The sequence below is a fragment of the Chiloscyllium plagiosum genome, unplaced genomic scaffold (assembly GCF_037043375.1).
Source record: "Chiloscyllium plagiosum isolate Xiang-an unplaced genomic scaffold, Cpla_swu_hap1 HiC_scaffold_7, whole genome shotgun sequence".
NCBI lineage: Eukaryota > Metazoa > Chordata > Chondrichthyes > Orectolobiformes > Hemiscylliidae > Chiloscyllium > Chiloscyllium plagiosum.
The window spans coordinates 87,993,579-88,015,694 of NW_028270145.1; the positions used below are offsets into that span (position 1 = coordinate 87,993,579).

General features: G+C 38.4%; 1 protein-coding gene across 11 annotated transcripts in view; it reads right to left on the bottom strand.

Moving 5' to 3' along the window:
• qtman (queuosine-tRNA mannosyltransferase) overlaps positions 1 to 22,116 on the bottom strand; it is a 379,156-nt gene that overhangs the window by 220,868 nt on the left and 136,172 nt on the right. For all 11 annotated transcript variants that reach the window (XR_015757718.1, XM_087989232.1, XM_043694107.2 and 8 more), the window contains one exon: positions 18,462 to 18,635. Coding sequence is in view for 10 of the 11 variants with exons in the window: in XM_087989232.1 (XP_087845358.1) it covers positions 18,462 to 18,635 (174 nt within the window). In the remaining variant the exon portion in view is untranslated. The remainder of the gene's footprint in view (positions 1 to 18,461; positions 18,636 to 22,116) is intronic.

The window sequence follows — 22,116 nt, forward strand, 5'->3', positions numbered from 1 at the left end:
ATTTTCAAAATGAAGGCCCTGATAAGCAGGATACCACAGGAATTTGTGCTTAGGCCCCAGCTATTCACTATATACATCAGCAACTTGCATAATGGAATCACATGTAATATTTCTAAGTTTGCTGATGACGTAAAAATAGGTGGGAGTGGGAATGGTGAGGAGGATATAGAGGCTCAGGATGATCTAGCCAGGTGCAATATAAAATGGCTAAATATGGTTACTTTAACTGCCAGTTTAGTAAGCTAATTATTTCAAGAGCAATTTGGGACGAACAAATGTTAGCTATGGCACCAACACCCACTTTGCTCAAATAATAAAGAAATTCCTCGCATGACATAACAGAACAAAAACGTTTAGCATTAGGTTTGCTTTTACCAAGCAAAGCTATTTAAATGTGTTTATCTATTATATGTATATAGAGAGAGAGAAAGAGCATTGCCTGAACCTAAATATTGTTTCTAATGCTAACCAATCATTGAACAAATAACTTCAGTCGTAAACACTGTTAAGTGTACAAATTAGATGACTTTAGTTATTCCTCATTATGAATGTACATCTGCAAAATTTATTTCAGTATGGATAGGAATCCTGGCCTTGATTATTACTTTACTTACACTTCAATAGCAAGAACAAAAATTAATTATAGAGTACTTTCAATTTAATATTCCATAAAACAAAAGCAATGTCTCCCAGTGACAATTGGAAGGATATAAATAGCTAATTTAGTTATTTTTGTGTGACCAAGATTTGTTTATTAGAAGTTTTCATTGGCAAGTGTAATGCACTTAAAATCTAGAATTATGAATGCTTAATTGCAAACATCATGATTGTAATTACATCATATATTGCGATACTGCATTTTGATAGGTACAGTACTTTTACAAGCAATACTTCGCAAGTTTATTACACTATATCACATGATACTTACTGATCGTAGTCCATCAATACAATATGAATCACAACAATGTTTTAGTTTGCAATTTTTGTTAAGATTGATCTCGATGTTCTGGCAATTTAAAAAAAAATTACTTCAATAAACTGGAATCCAACGATAAAGTAAGATCAATACATACATATATGCAAATATTTACATACAAGTAAAAGACAAGTAAACATGTACTGACAGGTGCATTTGGAGACATTGCTACAGGAAGAACATGCAAATGCAGACCTTACAACAGGTGCAAGGATAGAATATTCTCTGCGTCAGATCCTATAGGAGGTTCAAATACACGTGCAATTGATATTCATTATCAATATTTTAATTGAAGGTATACATCAAAACCTTGGATAAATGTATACCTACAGCATTATTTATCTGATATAATTACATAACCAGTGACATGTAAATACAAGCTACAACTTGCAAATTAAACTCTTGGCAGATTAATATCTGTTAACAGTTGAACAGGTCAAATCATGGTAGCACAACGTGGTTGCCAGATTCATGGCCTGGTACAATCACAGAAGATGCGATGCATGTTGGATGCTCCTCTGTTCTTATGCACCTTCACCTTACAGAACCTCTGCTGGCTCAATAAGAGGTCTCATATAGTATAATCTGCAGGACAGCTCAAAAAAACTAAAAATCCTTGTCTCACTGAGGAGTAAGAATTGGTGCTAATAACATCATTAACAAAATCAAAGGAAAATTGTCTTGCAAGCTCCAGACTAGTACCATTCTGCCTGTATTATAATGTGACCCTGTTTCACTCAATCAAGCACATTAGCATAAAGCCATTCATCACCAGCACTTTTGCCCTTGAGTTACTGGTAACTCCACTGGCTGAGCCACACAAGCTGAATGGATGATGGCTACATCCCCAATGACATGCTCTGTGGCCAGTTTGCTCCGAGCATGAAACCAACAGATTGCATACATCTCCATTAGAGGGATGTCTAAAAAGAAAGCTTCTAGTTGACCAGAACTGGAATTGATGCATGAGAAGCATTTGCGGCAAACTGAAATACTTGGAGACAGCAGTCAAAAAGGGCACAAAAAAGCAGAGCAAAAGGAATGACCAAAATGTAGCAAAGAGAATCTGAAAGAACAAATATCAGTTGACATCTGGCCAACACCATTCATTTGTGCCAGCTGGTGAAAGGATTGACACTCTCAAATTACCTCTACACCAAAATAGGCATGTTCAATACAGAAGTGGTCTATTCTTGGACACAGTTCATCACCTCCCAAAACAGATAAATGCCATCATAACAGATAGAGGTGTCACACAAGGTATTTTGAAAGGGTTCATTTGTGCTTTTCATGTGTTGATGTAGAAGGTGACTTTAAGCAAACATATTTTCTCCTTATTCTTACATCTTTCAATCCTGAACATGATCCTTTACTTAAACATTACCAAAAACATAGATCAATTAGTATTTGTCGCATTGACATTTGAGATCAAAGTATACAACATTTCCTTTTTACCCTTTCAAATGCATTGGTGTCTTTTAGTTCAGGCAAAGGTCAGCTCTTCAATATGAACTTCAGATATTCCTTCCAATACACCAAAATGACTCGATTCCTGCATAGGTCTGCAGCTGAGTCGACACACAAAGGTGCCGAGCCGATCATTAAATCTCAGCATATCAGAATTGTAACAAAATCTTTATGCCTAATGTCAACTTCTATTACTCCACACTGTATACTATATGTTTTATTGCCATCATCGCTATAATTCTCCCACAACCAACATTGCAAGTCAGGGTTCAGTAACAGTGGAGAAATCTCATTGGCAGTGAACTAATTGCAATATTTAGCAAACCCTTGGTATATTCTGCTTGTCATAACCCCAAGTGACTAGTGCCTCTTGCTTGTCACTAGTGTTCATGGTGCCAAGTTACTTTTACCTTATTTTGTCCTAATTTATGTCCTGCCACACCTCTTTGCACCAGAATGTTTTGGCAGGGAACAGTTATTTGGCATTTTCCCCTAAAGTTCTCCTACTTCTCAAAATTTCACAAAGCTACTGTGCATATTTGCTACCAAAAAACTGCAAGTGAATGGATTATCTGGTATGCACTCAGATTTTTTTCTTTTCTATTCCCCTGCCACTCTATCAAGGAAAAGCTCCACTGCTTTAAAAAACATTTAAATAAACCTGTGCAGACATATTATGAAACAGCTCTGGGGCAGGTGAGACTTGAACCTAAATTTCTGGTTCTTTGTTGGCAATACTACTACCTGTGTGCCACAAGCTCCTTTCTTATAGTTTCAATGTCGTTATTAATGAGACTGAATTTCAAGTCAAATTTCCACCAGTTGCAGTGGAGGAATTTGAACCTGTGTCCCCAAATCATCAGCTGAAGCCTATGCATTTCTTAATCAGTGACATTACCACGACATCATCATTATTCACAAAACCTTACCCTTCTACTCTCTGACAATAGTCAATTATAATCCCAACAGCCTTTTATAAGTAAAGTGTCATAGACTCAGAGATATACAGCACAGAAACAGACCCTTCGGTCCAACTCGTCCATGCCGCCTAGATATTCTAACCTAATCAAGCCCTATTTGCCAGCACTTAACCCATATCCCTCTCATCCCTTCCTATTCATATACCCAACACATGACTAGTGCCTCTTGCTTGTCACTTTTAAATTAATTGTATTAGACTCCAACTCTTCCTCTGGCAGCTCATTCCATAAACACACAACCCTCTGCATGAAACAGTTGCTCATTAGGTCCCTTTTATATCTTTCTCCTCTCACCCTGAACCTATGCCCTCGAGTTCTGGACTTCCTCACCCAGAGAAAAAAACCTTGTCTCTTTACCCTATCCATGCCCCTCATGATTTTATAAACCTCTCTAAGGTCACCCCTCAGCCTCTGCGCTGCAGGGAAAACAGCCCCAGCTTATGTAGCCCTTCCCTATTGTTCAAATCCTCCAAAACTGGCAATATCCTTGTAAATCTTTTCTGAACCCTTTCAAGTTTCACAACTTCGTTCCGATAGGAAGGAGACCAGAACTGCACATAATATTCCAAAAGCAGCCTAACCAATGTCCTGTACAGTCGCAACATGACATCCAAACTCCGATACTCAACGATCTGACCAAAAAGAAATGCATACCAAGTGCCTTCTTCACCATCCAACTATCTATGACTCTACTTTCAAGAAACTATGAACCTGCACTCCAAGGTCTCTTTGTTCAGAAACACTCCGTAGGATCTTACCATGTGTATAAGTCCTGCTAAGATTTGTTTTTCCAAAATGCAGCACCTCCCATTTATTTAAATTAAACTCCATTGCCACTCCTCAACCCAGAGGCCCATCTAATCAAGATCTCGTTGTAATCTGAGGTAACCTTCTTTGCTGTCCACTACACCTCCAATTTTGGTGTCACCTGAAAACTTACTAACTATACTCCTATGTTCGCATCCAAATCATTCATATAAATGATGGAAAGCAGTGGAACCAGCACCAATCCTCGTGGCACTCCACTGGTCACAGGCCTCCAGTCTGAAAAACAACCCTCCACTACCACCCTCTGCTTTCTATCTTTGAGCCAGTTCTGTATCCAAATGGCTAGTTCTCCCTGTATTCCATGAGATCTAACCTTGCTAACCAGTCTCCCATGAGGAACCTTGTCGAACGCTTTACTGAAGTCCATATAGATCACGTCTACTGATCTGCCCTCATCAATCCTCTTTGGTACTTCTTCAAAAAACTCAATCAAGTTCATAAGACATGACCTCCCATGCACAAAGCCATGCTGACTATCCCTAATCAGTCCTTGCCTTTCCGAATACATGTAAATCCTATCCGTCAGGATTCCCTCCAGCAACTCCTACAGTGATGGAAGGAATTACTATTAGTCCAATCAAGCCATATCAAGAACCTATTCAATAAAGTGTAATTCAATTTTCACTGGGACTGCATGATTCCAAGCATTAGCACAAGCTTGATCGAAACGGAGAAGGAATAGCTGAATACTCAAGGAGAAGTAACTTTCCTGTAACATCTGTGCAGAATATGACTGAGTATGCTACTAAGGAATCTTAGGAAAATTGTCCAAAACATCCGCATTTCTTTATCAACAATTCATTCCCATATTCATCTCTTCCACCACCAGATTAATTTGTATATAGGATATACTAAGAGTACTGCAGCAATTCTTCTAGCTAACTTTGAAAGGACTTCTCATACCCATGAAAACTCAACAGCAGTAAAATAATGAGAACACCATAATCTCCACTTTCTTTCCCAACCAAAGTCATCATGACTTGGAAGACATACTGCCTTGCTTTCCAATGATCTGGATAAACTTTTGGTATTCTGAAAGAAATTATGACAGCATCATAAATGCAAGATTACATTTCACCAAAACTGCAAAGAAATTAAAGATAGTCAATAAATATATAGTTAAAAATCACACAACACCAGGTTATAGTCCAACCAGTTTAATTGGAAGCACACTAGCTTTCGGAGCGACGCTCCTTCATCACCTGATGAAGGAGCGTCGCTCCGAAAGCTAGTGTGCTTCCAATTAAACCTGTTGGACTATAACCTGGTGTTGTGTGATTTTTAACTTTGTACACCCCAGTCCAACACCGGCCTCTCTAAATCAATAAATATAGATCTGTCAATGTCATCCACATTCCAATATCATAAAACTCCATATTGCAGGACGCTAAAGCACTTTTTAACTGAAAAATATCCTAAATATTCTTCTAACGAATTGTGTAATACAATAACTTAATTTGCATGGCACAGCTGTCAGATGTGTAACATAGGAAAATGTCAAAAAATGTTCTTAAAGGCATCTAGATAATACAAGGTCACATACCATATACACTCATGTGCAGGTTGAGCTTTAAACACTAAACTTCGAGTCAAAAATTATGGGGTTGACTTTTACAAAAGGCACATTAGAGCAGGGTAGCAATATACCAGCTCCTATCACCTCACTTTTACTCCATTCCCAGATCAGAAACTGCTCCCACCGATCCTGTCCCCAAAAGCAGTGCTGCAGGTACCAGAAGCACTTACAGATAAATAACATCCTCAATGTAGACAGCTATTAATATCTATTTCTAAAGTAAATTTATCAATTTCATCAAAAACAAAAAACAAAAATATAGATTTATGCAATTCAGACAGTTTTTCACAGCACAAGAAAGATGTTACTTATCACCAGATCACGCATTGAATGTGTCATAAAATAAATTTCTTAAGTCATTGGATGACAATTTACAACCGGTTTTCATTCCAGATCTCTGCAACCCATTCTCAAAGGATTGCTAATTTTGGTGTCCATATGCTCCCCTCTTGATGAATGTCTTCCCTTCATTGATCATCAAATGATTCAATTTTTTTTCAAGTTGTTCTTGTAGGGCTTATTTGGAAAGAAAACCAAAGTTGTAAAAGGTTGGTTAAGTTACCAGTATTTTAACTTGAGCAATAACATGATAGACAATCTTGATCTGAACATGCCTCAGATGAGATGACATTTTCCATTATGTAATCCTCCTGATTGGATACTCCAAACTTTCCTCAATGATATTTTCTAACAAACTTTATCCATCCATCTTCTGTTGTGAACATGGGCAGCTACACCTTTTGGGAGTTGCTGTTCTGGGAGAATTTTCTCCAGAATGTTAACATTGCCTTTATCCTAGACACATACAACAGATTGTTGAATCTATGGCGAGTTGTCTTCACTAACACAGTTTTTTCTCAGTCTTTGCTCACTGACTAACTGACTGGCTGGCATGTCAAATTTATGAGTCTCATCGATGTTCCTAATATAGGTCAATCTTTAACCATTCTTTTCTCAGCGATTTGATTATAAACTGCTGAAATGTGGCAAACATGTTATCAGGCTTTGCTGAGAGAAGCTGTGAAATCTTGGTATATTGGTTGCAGTACAAAATTGTTTCACTTTTGGGCGGCACGGTGGCACAGTGGTTAGCACTGCTGCCTCACAGCGCCAGAGACCCAGGTTCAATTCCCGCCTCAGGCGACTGACTGTGTGGAGTTTGCACGTTCTCCCAGTGTCTGCGTGGGTTTCCTCCGGGTGCTCCGGTTTCCTCCCACAGTCCAAAGATGTGCAGGTCAGGTGAATTGGCCATGCTAAATTGCCCGTAGTGTTAGGTAAGGGGTAAATGTAGGGGTATGGGTGGGTTGTGCTTCGGCGGGGCGGTGTGGACTTGTTGGGCTGAAGGGCCTGTTTCCACACTGTAAGTAATCTAATCTAATCTAATCTAATCTAAACTTTATAATACCTAATGATATACCATCTAATACTGGCTTTGAAATATTCAATGCCTAATTTTCTTGCTTCTTTCATTGTGATGATTAGGATACGTCCTTGATAAATTGATCATCCACTCTAGCAATTTTCATTGACTGACTTTGCAATTTTGTCTCCCAACTGTGGCTCCATGCTGACATGGGTATACAACTGTACAGATGTCTTCATTGGTGTAAACTTTTATGATTCCATTAAGAATGTATGCACCAAGATGAGTTTGACTTTAACTGGAAGTAATTAATAAGCCAAGAGATTTGACTTTTGGTTAAAAGTCAGTGATCAAAATTGATAAAAGATCAACCATCACGCAAATATAAACATAATATAAATGCAATAGATCTACTTTTTGAGTTATAAAAATCACATAATAAAATGGTCATACAAATAGATTGTTTATATGGCTTCGCTGTCAGGAAGGAAGGGATAAACTATATATTAGAAAACAGATCACAGTGTGCTGGAAAATCCGTTATTGAGGGCACAAATTTAAAGTATTTAAAACATTAAGAAATCCCAGCTGATTAAAACAAGATTTTATATTGATTTTGAACCAATTTTAGACCAGATTTAATTCTAGAATTTATGTTATCGAGTAACTAGTGATCTCTTATGCAACTGTACTAAAATAAAATAACCATGAAGAGTAAATTACAACATCTGCTATTTGTATGTATGTGAACATGCATGCTTGCAAAGAAAGAGGTGAGGACAGAATGTTTTTCTGGCAAACAGACATGCTGTTGAAAGTCATGAATTAATTTTTATTGGAAATTGTTTCCAATTTAGAGGCCTGTACGTTTTTTTATTGTAGTAGAAATTCACATTAAAAAAAGCTTTAGATTTGTAAATACTTTATAAATAGAAATGTTCGTACCCAGATATAGGTTAAGTATAGTTACTTGGATAATGCAGCACAGAGGCTTCGCCGACAGTGGGATCAAGAAGAGAGATCAAATTAAGATGGGAGATTTTATAATTTCCAGTTTCAATCCTAAATCATGATACTTTAACTTTGTATTTTATCTTGTAAAGGTTGAAAATAGGAAGCTATCAAACTCTCATTAAGGACATACTAAATATTGAAAATATTTAATTTAGCAAATGACAACCTATTAACATTAACATGGACTTGGAGATTAAACTGATTTACAATAAAATGTTTAAATTGCTGGTAGATCCTTTTTAAGGTTTCAACCTAAATACAATGTTATATAAAAATATTACAGTAATAGGGTACTCAAATGTCAGAAGTTTAAAACATTTGTAGTTGTTGATTTACTTCTTCCTTATTATGCCTACTCAATATGTTGGAGCAACCTCTGAAAACCAATGACCAAAATATTGCTATTACCTTGTGACAAAGGCCAGATTTTTATTCAACTGAAATCCAGAAGTTACAATTCTCGTAGGCAGACCGACTTGCCCAAAGTTTGTTGAAAATCTTAATTAAACTTCTTCCTTAAACTGTTTTAGAAATGGGACGGAAATGGACTGAGACCCCCAATTAAGAATCAGCACAACAGAATTAAACATCCTTGCACTTCATGGTCTGGAACCATTTGCTTCTTGATCAAGTTGGGAGTGGACATGATCACATAATCTTCCCACTGAAACAGTGACCATCCAAATTCTCTTTTTGACCACCAGTTGAGGTGGTATTTTTAGTGGTTCCCACTCATCATTCAATAGCTCACTCCCTCTCAACAGTGCAAACAATACCCTCCTCATCCCACTTGTCCTTGAAAGCTACTGCCCATTCCAAAATCCCAAGGTTTCTTTCTTCTCCAAAGCATTCAAATGTTTACCTTCCCAGAATTTTAACCAATTTCATCACAACTCCATCATGTAAAAGAAAATGGCTGCACTAACATTCTATTCCCTGTGGTCTACAGTTATTGTGGGTATCGTCATCCTCCTTACAATTGTGGTAATTAATCACATCATTCTCTACTACGTCACCTCAGCTGCTTTACATGGTGCAACTCATATCTATCTAACCGGTGCCAAAATGTTTCCAACAATGGTTTTTCTTCCCAACCAAGCAACAGAACATCATGAGTTAATCAAGAATCCATTTATTTACATCTTCTTGTCTTTTTTCACTTAGGCAGTTCTTTGGGATGGCTGGCTTCTACTCCAAATCATTGCGTTCAGAAAGGGCTGCAATGTTTAATGTATGATCTGCAGACTCTGCAGGAAGACGATGCTTGGTGTTAGGTAAGTGTGTTGTTGGGACTTTGTGTTTCCTCTGAAATCTCAATTTTGTCTCTGCATATTGCCAAAGTCCCTTAACGTATTCAGTACCTTCTTGAACTCAAAAACTGCATGAATTTATGTAAAATTGTGTTATCTCACTTTTTAGATTAGAATCAATCTAAACATCATGGCATAGACAGAGAACACAGGGGGCCAACACCTTCAACGTATTGTCTAGCTATCACCATTGTTAACAGCTAACCCGAGAATGCAACTTTTTAAAAAAAAGGTTTTGTGATTTACTCATGAAAGAAGTGAAACTATCACTGTATTCTAACAGATGAAAGGCTTAACAGACAATCAATTTTTCAATGTATAATTTCAGTTACATCACACTGTAAATTTTTGCTATAAATTCTGTGTGTTAGGATTGAGCCCTCCACTACCACCTGATGAAGGAGCGTCGCTCCGAAAGTTAGTGTGCTTCCAATTAAACCTGTTGGACTATAACCTGGTGTTGTGTGATTTTTAACTTACTACTGATTAGTTGTGAAATTGCTTGTCTAACATCGAATTTTACATGGGTAGCAATTGGGAACATTGAAGCTAACCTCTGCTGTTTTAATCACAGACTCCATACCTAACTATTTCTTCTGATAACTAAAATTGAATTGCACAATTTGCAACCTCCTTGCTGTATTATTTATTCCTGAGCTGAGTTTCGGACCTGACACCCATCATCACAAAGACAACAACAATTACAACTTGCAGTTTAACAGAAGCTCTAGTGAAGAAACACTTTCCAAGGGATCAACAAGGGCAGAATTGGACAGAAAATTGACCCTAAGAAAGAAACACTTTAGACGGAGTGATAAAAAGCTTTGTCAGATAAGTGTAAATTAAGGAGAAATGGTCAGTGGAGAAGTGGAACTGCTCAGATAAGAAATCTGAGAGGTGGGGCCTTTAAGAGTTGAATACACGGCCATAATGGTGGGGTGAATGAGAAATGGATGTATGCGAATAAACTACAGAATAGTAATCGGGCTAGAAAAGATTATAGAGTTAAGGAGGAATAAGGGCATTTAACAATTTAAATATGTGGATAAGTATTCTGAATTGAAGCAACTGGGAATCAATAAGTCCATATAAGTCTGTAAGGATAGGTTCAATGGATAACTGACATAACCGTGGGACTGAGAAGCTGTGGGTAGTTTAACTACTACCAGTCCTTCTTGCTGGTATTAGTTTATGGTACTGATACCATGTGGAGAATGGAGAAAGAATGATCTTCTTTGGTAGAAGACAGACTCAATTTGATGAACAGTAAATAGGTTTATTACAAATTACTTAACAACCAGTTACATTACATCTGGGATACATGTCTCACAAGTGATCACCATCAGGCTCAACAGGATATTGTGCATTGTTCTTGGTACTGTAACTTAGAACATCAAGGAAGAGTGCAGCAGAAATTCAGCAAAATATTACTCAGAGGTAGATCGAGTGGGGATATTCCATTAACTAGGCATAAATCCCTTGAAATAAGCAATGTTAAGAATAGAATCCCTACAGTGTGGAGGCAGGCCATTCAGCCCATCAAATTGCACTGAATTTCCAAAGAGCATCCCACCTAGACCCACTCTATCCCAGTAACCCTACATTTCCCATGGCGAGCTCACCGAGCCTACACATCTCTGTAAACTATGAGCAATTTAGCATGGCCAATCTACCTAACCTGCACATATTTGGATTGTGGGCTGAAAGTGGAGCACCCGGAGGATACACACACAGGCATGGGAAGAATGTGCAAACTCCGTACTGAGTGTTACCCGAGGATGATATCAAACCCAGGTCCCTGGCACTCTGAGGTCGCAGTGCTAACCACTGAACCTTAGGGTTCCACAAATATGAAAGGAATTGGTAAGACTGATAACAGTATCTACAACAGGAAGTCACAACCTTAAAATCTGAAGTAGGTCATTCAGGACAAAATATTAGGAAACACATCTTCAGGAAAAGGGTCAGATTAGTGTCAAACTGTCTCTCTGGCAAATATAACAGGAATATGGGGTGAATGGTAATTCGAAATCAAGAGATATCAAGCCCTTTTAATCTAACACTTAACATAAATGGGAGCTGAAGAACTTCATTCCTGGCGTAAGACTTGGCAAATGGTCTCACTAAGTTACTAACATAAACTTAGTTATGTTAGTTTAAAGAAAATAGTCTCTCAAGTAGGTGGCACAAAAGGACAGTCAGGTTTAAAATCAAACAGAGTGTTTCAGATGAAATACAAGCCCAAACCTTCAGGCCCATTTCTCTGTGATGTTTGCTTAATCACTGTCAGTTTTACTGCCACATTCAAACACAGAATCAAAATTACAACTTGCATCCAATAAGCTTTTGACACGTGCTCTGCTCACAACAGATCAGGCAGATACATTTAAGAATTGCATGGAAATATTCAACTTAAAAACAATTACAGTCATCAAACTTTGACAATGCCATCTGTTTGTAATTATGATGCCAGTTACAAAAACCATGAAAATATTTCAAACTAATGTCATCACAAGTAATTTAATTCCTCGGTCATATAACTATTGTTCCTGTGTTGCACTGCCCCCACCAATGTTTGCACACCAATCAAATCATCAAATCAATAAGTCAGCACAGAAGACAAAACTGAAGCATTTGCCAGAAGTGCCAAATCAACAATCCATTTCAGCTCCTCCTGAGAATCGTTGAGTCATATAGCATGGAAACAGACCCTTAAGTCCAACCATATTCCCAAACTGAACCTGTCCCACTTGCCTGCGTATCACCTATATCCCTCCAAACCTTTCCTATTCGTATACCTGTCCAAATATCTTTTAAATGTTGTAACTGTATCCACTATTTCCTCTGGCATTTCATTACAAAAACCATTCTATGTAAAAAACAATTTGTCCTCCAGGTCATTTTTAAAACTTTCTCCACTCACTTTAAAAATCTGCCTCTATAATGTCACCCCTCGGTGTCTTCCACCCCAGTGGAAAAAGTCCCAGCCCACTTTTATAACTCAAACTCTCCGTTCCCAGCAACAGCCTGGTAAATCTTTTCTGAACCCTCTCCAATTTAATAATGTCCTTCCTCTAGCAGGGCGACCGGAACTGCACATTGTATTCTAGAAGAAACCTCACCAATGTCACAAAATGACTGAACACACCAGATTTAGTAAAGCTATGGGCGCTGACATCTCAGCTACAGTAGTGAAGACGCGTACCAAAACTAGCTGTGTCCCTCTGATGTTCCAAGCACAGTGATCAGCTTTGGCCTGGCAATCATGGCACTGACATCTGGTTCCACAAGTCACTGCTGCACATAGACCTGAGGCCTGCGCAGCCAGTGGGAACGATGATCACCACCTCCAAATCCCTCTCTGAGTTATCATCCCTAAATCACTGTTCCTATACTATTGCCGGATGAAAATCCTGAAACTCACTTCCTAACAGCACTGTGCTTGTACCTACACATGTGGATTGTAGTGGATCAAGGCAATGGCAAAGAAACAGGTAACTAACCCTAGCAGTAACGCTCATGTTCCATGACTGCATACACAATGTGTGCAAACATGTCTGTGTGTACAGTAATATGAAATGAATAGCCATTTTCTGAATGATCCTAAGGTGGTAAATGAATTTTAGGGATTCAGTGATCATAATTCCCCTGACACCTCTTGCAGCTAAATTATTTCACATTAATTCTTTGTAATTCACAGGCAGTCAAATGCTAGGTTTCTAAGAATGACCTTTTTAACCTCTGTGTATATCAGGACATTGTGTCTCCTGATGTTGGAATTTATACCATAAACTCAGCCATTCTGATTTTAATGGTCTACAGAATGCCCTTTCTAGTTCAAGCAGTATGGGACCAGGAGTGATTTGTAGATGTAGTATCTTCATCATGGAGCTGCTAGGTGCATGGGATATATTTCTCAAGAATCCAGATTTCTGTACAAGAAATGATTGCTCTCGTGCAAGATAATGCTTTTTTTTGTGCGAAAAAAAATGGGTATTTTGTAATTACTTCCTAGAGATAAAATTAAGAAACAACAAATATGATACAAGAGAAAAATTCAAGATTTCTTTAGCTCATCTCAGAGATTTTCTTATGGGGAATCCTTCTTTAAAGAAATTCAACTCTGCTTTCTCTGCCAATTTAATCATCTGAAGGCACTGCACCTTTGTTGAATTATTGGTCTGTGCTCAAGTCGAATCTTATACAGCTGTTGACTCATGACATATCAATTACAGGGATCTTCCACAAAACAGCAATCATCATCAGGCTGTCATTCCACACAAACTTTTCCAAGCCACTATGCTACTCTGTGTTTCTTGCCATTTCTTCCAGAAATCCTGTGCACATCATCTACTGAAGAGATCCACAATGTCGCTAGAATGAGATGAGACTGGCAGCTCATGAATACAACTCCTTTGGTACGAGCTATTATAATGTAAGTTTAAAGGTCCAGTGTGAATGCTAGTCAATGAGTCAATAGATGACGGTTGATTAATGTTAGTGAACAGGAGAATTAGTAAGTGGATGAATGAGTAAACAGTTAGGGTGAGTGGTAACAAATAGGCAAGATGGGTATATGGGTGAGCGAATAGGTGGTAACGGTTGGTCAGGCTGTACCAGGAGGTTGTCAGGTCAGGTTCAGGGAGGGAAGGTGTGATCAGTTCCAAGGCTAGTCAGGTCAGGATGGAGGACAGTCAGATGGTGAGGAGTGATCATGACCTGTTGGGGATGGAAGTTATTCAAATTGAGAAGGAAATTAATCAGGTCTAGTTTTCACGGTAGCTCTGGGGTCAAGGGTTAAGTAATTGAGAGAAACATACTAGTCGGTTTGACAGAGATAATTAGGTTGGGGACTGCTTGGGTCAGAAGGAGAAGTTAGCTCAGGGGCTGGTCAGGTCAGGAATTAGTCAAAATGGGTTGGGAAGGGCAGTTAGCTGGTGGGGGTGATCATGACTGGTTGTGGGAGGGTAGTCAGGTCGAGGACTAGTCAAGTCGGGTGGTGGAAGTAAGTCTAGTCAGCAGGCTCGTCAGGGAGGGATCACAGGGTATCGTGGTTGACATTGAGTAGTGCTGTTGATTCAGTGGACAAGGGGTAGTCAGGGGAATCAAGGTAGGAGTCAAGGTTCATGACTGGGAGACCTCAGTACAATAATTGCTCAGGAGTTAGTGAAGATTTTAATATGTTTAGCATTTCCAATATTTAACCACCCAGGTAAACAACTAAAGATTGGTCCAGAACTTACCTCCAAGTCGAAAGCTTTTGTAGAAGGTCCCAGGGCACAGGGAAATTGACCATTGGAAGTTCAAGTTCCCAAGCCATTCCCATGAAGATCAATAAGCTAAGGTCTCCATAGGACCCCAAACATATTTTCAATTACCTTTCCAGTCTTTGATGATCCAAAGACCAACGGATTTGGGCCAATGAGTCTTTTCAGCATATTAACATCCACATGCTTTCAACACTGTCACTTACTAGATGGACCCATGATAATTTTCCCTCCTAAGTGAAGAATACCAACATCAGCTGTGGCCAAGTTTCACTAACTCAGAAAAACTGTGACATCAAATCTGAGATTTTACATATTGCATATTTTAGCAACACAGAAGGCAGTGTCTTCATCTATTAAATCTTCATCTGACCTATTCCCAGTAGAACACAACAGTTTAAAATACACAAACTGTTACCATTATAACTTTAACCCTGCTCACAAAGAAGGAAAAGCACTCTCTATCCAATGAGCCCAGAAAATAGAAAGTATTGATATCGTAACATTAAAACTATATATAGTAAGTTATAAAATAAATAGTTTATGCAAAAAACACAATTATCACTTTGAAAGTTAGTTGTATTTCCCAGATGTTAAAGTTTCATTGCTAGCAGTTGCAATTAAGATCAAGACGTAAAGAGAATGGCAGTGACTTTCCAGTCAAGACTGGAAACGCCGAGAAAATTTTTTTTCAAATACACAGCATACATTTTGCCGGTAAATTTCTTTAACAGGAGCCTTCTGTTGCAAACCAGCAGAGACCAAGTTAAAAAATGATCACACCCAACAATGTAGTAGACCAGCATGGAAACCATATCATCTTTTCCAGCTGTAAATACACCATATTCTGCAATTTCAATGTCCTGCGCAGCTTTGACAGCTCCAGAGAAAAGGCAAAAACGTAGGGTAAACATAAGGGTTTAGTGAGAGGTGTGTAGAAAGAGTGTAATACTCTTTTGGTTGTTGGACAGGGGGTGTTGTTGCGTTGGAAAGTGGGTGTGGGTTTGGGGCCAGTATCTTAGGGAAGAAAGTGTTGTATCCAAGAGAATCAGATCCGGGAGGTGGCATTGGAACAGGAGGATTGGTCTTGGGTCCAGTGGTGTCAGAGATTGTTATGTCGAACTGTTGTCATTGTTGGGGTGGATAGATCATCAGTGATCAGTCAGCGTTTCAATTTAATAGTTATCCAGGCATTTTTATTATTCATGCACAGGACGCAGTGCCATTGGCTAGGCCAGCATTTATTGCCCATCCCTAACTGCCCAGAGGGCAGTTAAGAGTCAAGTACATTGCTGTGGGTCTGGAGTCACATGTAGTCCAGACCATGTGAGGACAACATTAGAGACTGCTTTTAATCCTCTAACCTTTCTGGGGTAACTGTTAAGCTTAATTAAGTCAGAACATGTCAAAATTTCCAACTCCAACAGAGAGCTGCAACTTTTTCAGAGGTTTCCAGATGCTAAGGATTACTCAAGGAAATTTCAATTTCCCAAGGAATCTCTGTGAAGTCAGCAGTGTTAGGATTTCAGCATGGTCCCAATGGAGCACCATCTAACCTGTAGAATCAACTGTATCCATTGAATTTCTGGGCTAATGCTTTAATTGGGGCTTTCAAATTAGCCACCATAATGTTCAGAGTCTTTCATGCTCAATCTGGATATTTTCAAAAGCAGTTAAATCATAATAAGAGGGGTTTCAAAGACAACATATGACACTTACAACAGCAGGCTTATGATGCACCTACAGGTTTGGCTGATCAGCAGTCACCCTGACGCAACTCCCACATTATCCAGTGCCGATGTTTAATGGCTTTCATTTTAAAAACAAGTGCTTTAAACTCAAGTATGATAACCTATTTTTATTCATAAATTCTTGAGCTGAATATTCATCTTTGATTCAATTATTTCAATGTCAAATCTCTTTTATAGAGATACCAACACCAAGAAAGCTAAATGAACTGATTAAAATATAAGCTCTCATTTTGGAAAGAAAACTCTCATTTTGACCGATGTCACCTTATATGTGGAATGTTTCGGCAGGTGTAGATGAATGTCATTAGATAATAGAAAATATGCAAATTTACCACAATCTCAGTTTTGATATGTACAATCAAATAATTCCATTACTGTACAGTAATGACTTAAGCAGCTTATAATTACTAAAACAAACTGGGCTAATAATACTTTACTGTTCACAGTGAGATAAATGAGCTCTTCTATACTGTTATCACAAATGCAGTTTAAATAGCATGCCGTGCTCACGCATGGAATAAGAAAGTGAGTTGAAAGTGAGCTTCCATTATAATCTTTATTGTATTGATGGTGACAAATGATAGACCGTTAGAATGAGCATTTAATGTTTTTGTACCTATAAAGGAAAAAATTGAATATTAATGCGGTCAATCATAATGTCATTTGTGAAACATTATATACTCCCTTCTCATTCTGCATATTTTCACGGGAAGGGGGAGCGATCATTTTTTGTGCATCAATAGTTTAATTCAGATTTTGCACTAGTTATCAATCAGTGTCATAGTTGCAGCTGATCTCAAGTTCTTATTTGATTACAATATTATTATGTAGTCTGCTTTTTTGAAAAAAGATTCTACTAAGGCAACACAGACTAGAAGATAGCCAAAATCTTTTCATTTAAAAGATGTGTTGCAACTCTTACCCTTTGTTTCTCTGAATATAAGGTTAATAACAACACAGGAAGAAAACATTATAACACTTCCAATTAGGCAATGAAAGCTATTGTTTAAAACTTCTTGTTATCAAGTATACTACATCATCTGAAAAAATGGTAAAATTTTACAATATAACCAAACATTGTTAAGGGTTGAACACCCTTATACAAGCATCAATGATTTTGCACTCTTCACGAATTTGGCATTCTTAGTTTTTTTTAGATTAGATTACTTACAATGTGGAAACAGGCCCTTCGGCCCAGCAAGTCCACACCAACCCTCCGAAGAGTAACCCACCCAGACCCATTCCCCTACATTTACCCCTTCACCTAACACTATGGGCAATTGAGCATGGCCAGTTCACCTAACCTACACATTTTTGGACTGTGGGAGGAAACTGGAGCACCCGGAGGAAACCCACACAGACACAGGGTGAATGTGCAAACTCCACACAGACAGTTGCCTGAAGCGGGAATTGAACCCAGGTCTCTGATGCTGTGAGGCAGCAGTGCTAAACACTGTGCCACCATGCCGCCCATAAAGTTTGTAAGAAAATATTCTCTCTTATTCCTATCAGCACTGATAGGCTTATTTTAAATATGACATTTCATATGAATTACTATAGCTATAAAGTACAATACAAGTGCAGATTGGAACTTCAAAAAAGTTGTTCCTTACATTAAAAACATCTGTTTTTAATACAATATATTTTTACACAATATTGATAAAATGCTCTTCTAAAATACAACAGGAAAGAAATGATTCTCCAAAATATGCTACAACTGTAAAGAAAGGGCTCTATACTTATTCAATGTTTCACCAATAACCTTATGTACTCATCAATTGACTTACCTTCACTGAATGAGTTCTTGTTTTGAGCAGAACAAACTATCACAATTAAAAATAAGCATAGAAATACAAAGTCAAAAAAGATCACTGTACTCTTGTCAGCTCTTTAGAGAACTTTAAATATCAGTGTTTCCTGGTTACTAACCTGGTAATGTCAGGAAATATGATTGGAAAATACAATACTTGGCACTTGGGCCTGATGAGTTTCTCAAGTTCTCTGGGTCGATGATCAGGTATTAGCTTCATGAAAGTGCCAATGGATGTGAGGAATGATTCCATATTAAATGCTGAATTGAACACGATCACATCAGCCACCAAGCTGAAAACAGAGAATTATACTCTTAACACAAAATACTTTATCTTGTCATTCGGCCCCTTATCCAATTTGTAAGAGAAAATGGTTTCTTAAAATTCAAACCTCATTGTTGATTGTTAATATCAAAGTCACTCATATTTACATCACGCTGTGGTTTCCATATATGTCCTTAACATGTAAACTACACATGACTTTATTTTGATAACATAAGCATAAGCCAGATACTTTGGTCAAACAGATTGCTGTAAGCAATTTAGTTGTGGTCTGTCGGCATTCTCAATCCATTTTATCAGTGACCAAATGGACACTGAACTAGAACAAAAATTCTGTTAGCAGTTCACTTATGACATTTTGTTCAGATCAGCATTGTTACTGAAGAATACATCTCAATACACTTATTTCTGAATAAAGAGCCAGACAGTCAGTTGTTGCTCACAGATTAAATTTGCTACTTAGCATCTCCTGGCTGTAGATGCTCAGAAATCAACTAAAATTATGATGTTCCTATCTGTCAAGTACTAGTAATTATTATAGGTTTTACTCTAACTCATACCTGGACTTCTGAATCAGTGACCTTCTCCTGCCAAGAGATACTGAAGATACCTCTGGGACAGTGAATTTTCAAACTGTTCAGTGTTTTCTCCTACCTAGCACACATTATTCAGTCTCATCACTACACAAGAGCACACTGAGGAGGCAGGTTTGTTACACTCTTCAGTTTGATATTCTGTCAGTTTGTTCTTGTTCTGCACACACTTATTTGGTCATAATAGCTGCAGCTTTTGAGCTGAACTTTTATTTTCAATATCAAGTGACAGATTGCTGGCAATTGTGAGCCTAGATATGAGAAGCCATAACCAACATCCAGGATCACATTGTCAATGCTGACAAAAGGCAGTATGGCAACATCCTGGACATTTGTTTTCCTGACGTTGATGGTGAAGCCCAACTCTTTGCAGACATGAGCAAGTCATCCATTTGTAAGTTCAGTATTCCTTACTGTAGAAAGCTAATATAGGACCATCAATAAAAAGGAACTCTCCGATGAGGATCTCAGGCATGCAAGGCTTTCTGCCCATTCTTGTATGCAAGTAAATATCTTCTGTAGATGTCAAGAACATATATGACTTCAGCACAGAGAACAGATCAAAAAGTGTCAGAACCAGAACACAACCACATTTAACTTCAGTGGGTGACGTCAAAGTCAAGCTATGATGTCATCCGAGAGTAGTAATGAAGTGAGATGTTGGGAGAATTAATCGTCATAAGATTAACTGATTTTCTTTGAGTTGAGAAATGAATGGTGAAAACACATTCAGAACCAATTCTGGATGATTGTATTATTGAGAGTAATGAGACTCTTAGTGAAACTTAACATTGCTCAATCACAGATGTCTTCCAAATGTTATTAATCAACTGCTAGTCCTCTATCACTAGCATATGCATGGTTCTGTCTTTCTAGCTTTCCAATCAATAAGTCAGTGTCTTTTCTCTTTTGTTTTCATTCGTTTGCCTGGTCCACTCACATGGCGAGCAGAGACTCTAAGCACCCATTGAAACAGATGGACTGTGATGAGTAAATTTGAAGTGAGTGATCACTAACCGGTGTGATAAATAATCCTTACTAATGGCATCAGCCAGTGATACCATTCTCCATGCAAGTCGAGTCCTCTCCAGAGAGCAGATGTGACCAAAGAGTATGCACATCTTGAGCTCCACAAACATGTCGATGCCCTCTCAACATCTCTGGTTAAGTGCAAAGGAACAAAAAAAAAAGGAGGCATTGCACCAGGTTGGTTGCAGTACTTACGTCCAAGGAGTCAATTTCTCTGTGACAAAGATATCTGCAAGAGAGATATGAAGGTAGTGGACATTGACACTGACACCTCAGAGACAATCACTGACAGACATTGTCTCCAGAGGCTGATTGTTTGGCAAAGCATTTGAAGAGGCAACAAAAAGCTCAACTGGTCAAGTAGGAAGGCCCAGTAAAACTGCAGAAAGCAAGCCAAAATAGAGCCCAGTGAATAGTGCACTTTCTCAGCCAATGATCTTCCACTTCTGCAAAGACAGCAGAGACTGTCATGTTAGAGTAGGACTCCTGAACCACAGCAGGTTATGTTTAACTTATCGAGTTTACTAAAAAAACGTAGTCTTACAAGTCAAAAGGCCATCAAGTCAGCAGCATATAATTGAGTACATTTGATTTGTATTTTCTTCATATAGTTTAATTCAAAGCAATTAAAAAAACAGCAATCCAGGCCATACAGGTTACTGCTATTATTATGAAGGATCATAATCTACTATTATTTAAGAATTTGGGTCCTAATATTAAGAAAAAAATATTTTAGTTTTCAGTTCTGTGAAGATCTGACTATCGAAAAAATGGTCAGACTGGCATTTTGAATACTGAGTTCAATGTAGCATTTAAAAGAAGTCATGTGATTTCAGCTAAATGACCAGCAACCTACCTGGAGACATTACTGTTAAGGAGTTTGCTGATTTGAGTTTTCCAACCAGGAAGAGAAAAGGGGCCAGAGAAAGTTTAATGCAGGGGGAAGAGGCGCATAAGAGCAAAGATGTTCTTATTAGCGGACATCAAAGCAGTCAGGTCTGGGAAGAAGCCCGCATGTCAGTGAGAAGAAAACTCCCAAAGCAAAATGCTGTGGAATGTCAGAGAGAAAAACATTTTATAAGGATGCTGTTGACACGAGTTTAAAGAACCCATGCTACATAACAGTCAGTTGAGATAACGTCATTTTCAGGGCTCAGGAGAGGCATCATCTGTGTCAAATGCCATAAGGTAAATGCACAGAAATAAGCCGAATGGAAGCAGAAAACAGCCGTGTCAGCCACAGTTGCCCCCGAGAAGGTGACGGTGAGGTGCCTTCTTGCATCACTGTATGTTCTATAGGTAGTACCACTATGGCATTTGGGTTAGTATTCCACGACTTTAACCCAGCAATACTGAAGAAACAATTATATATATGATGGTAAGTGCCTTCGAGGGGAATTTGTAGGTGGTGGCGCTCTCGAGTGGCCCTTGTCCTTCCAGATGGAAGCAGTCATGGGTTTGGAAATTGCTGTCTGAGGAGTCGCAGTGAATCCTTGCAGTGCATCTTCTAAATAGCATCTTCTAGAAGGCTGCTGCAACTGAACTTTGGTGGTGGAGAGAGTGAATATACTTGTGGATGTACTGCCAATCAATTCAGCCCGCTTGTCCTGGATGACATCAAGCTTCTTTACTATTAGTGGAGTTATATTCACCCAGGTAAATGGGAAGCATTCAATCATACTCCTAACTTCTGCCTTGTAGATGGTTGACAGACTTTGGGAATCAGGAAGTGAGTTGCATACTGCAGGATTCCTAGCCCCTGACCTGCTCTTGTAGCAACTGTGTTTACATGGCTCATGCAGTTCAGTTTCTGGTCAATGTTAACTCCCAAGATGTTGATAGTCTGGATTCAGTGATGGTAGTGCAATT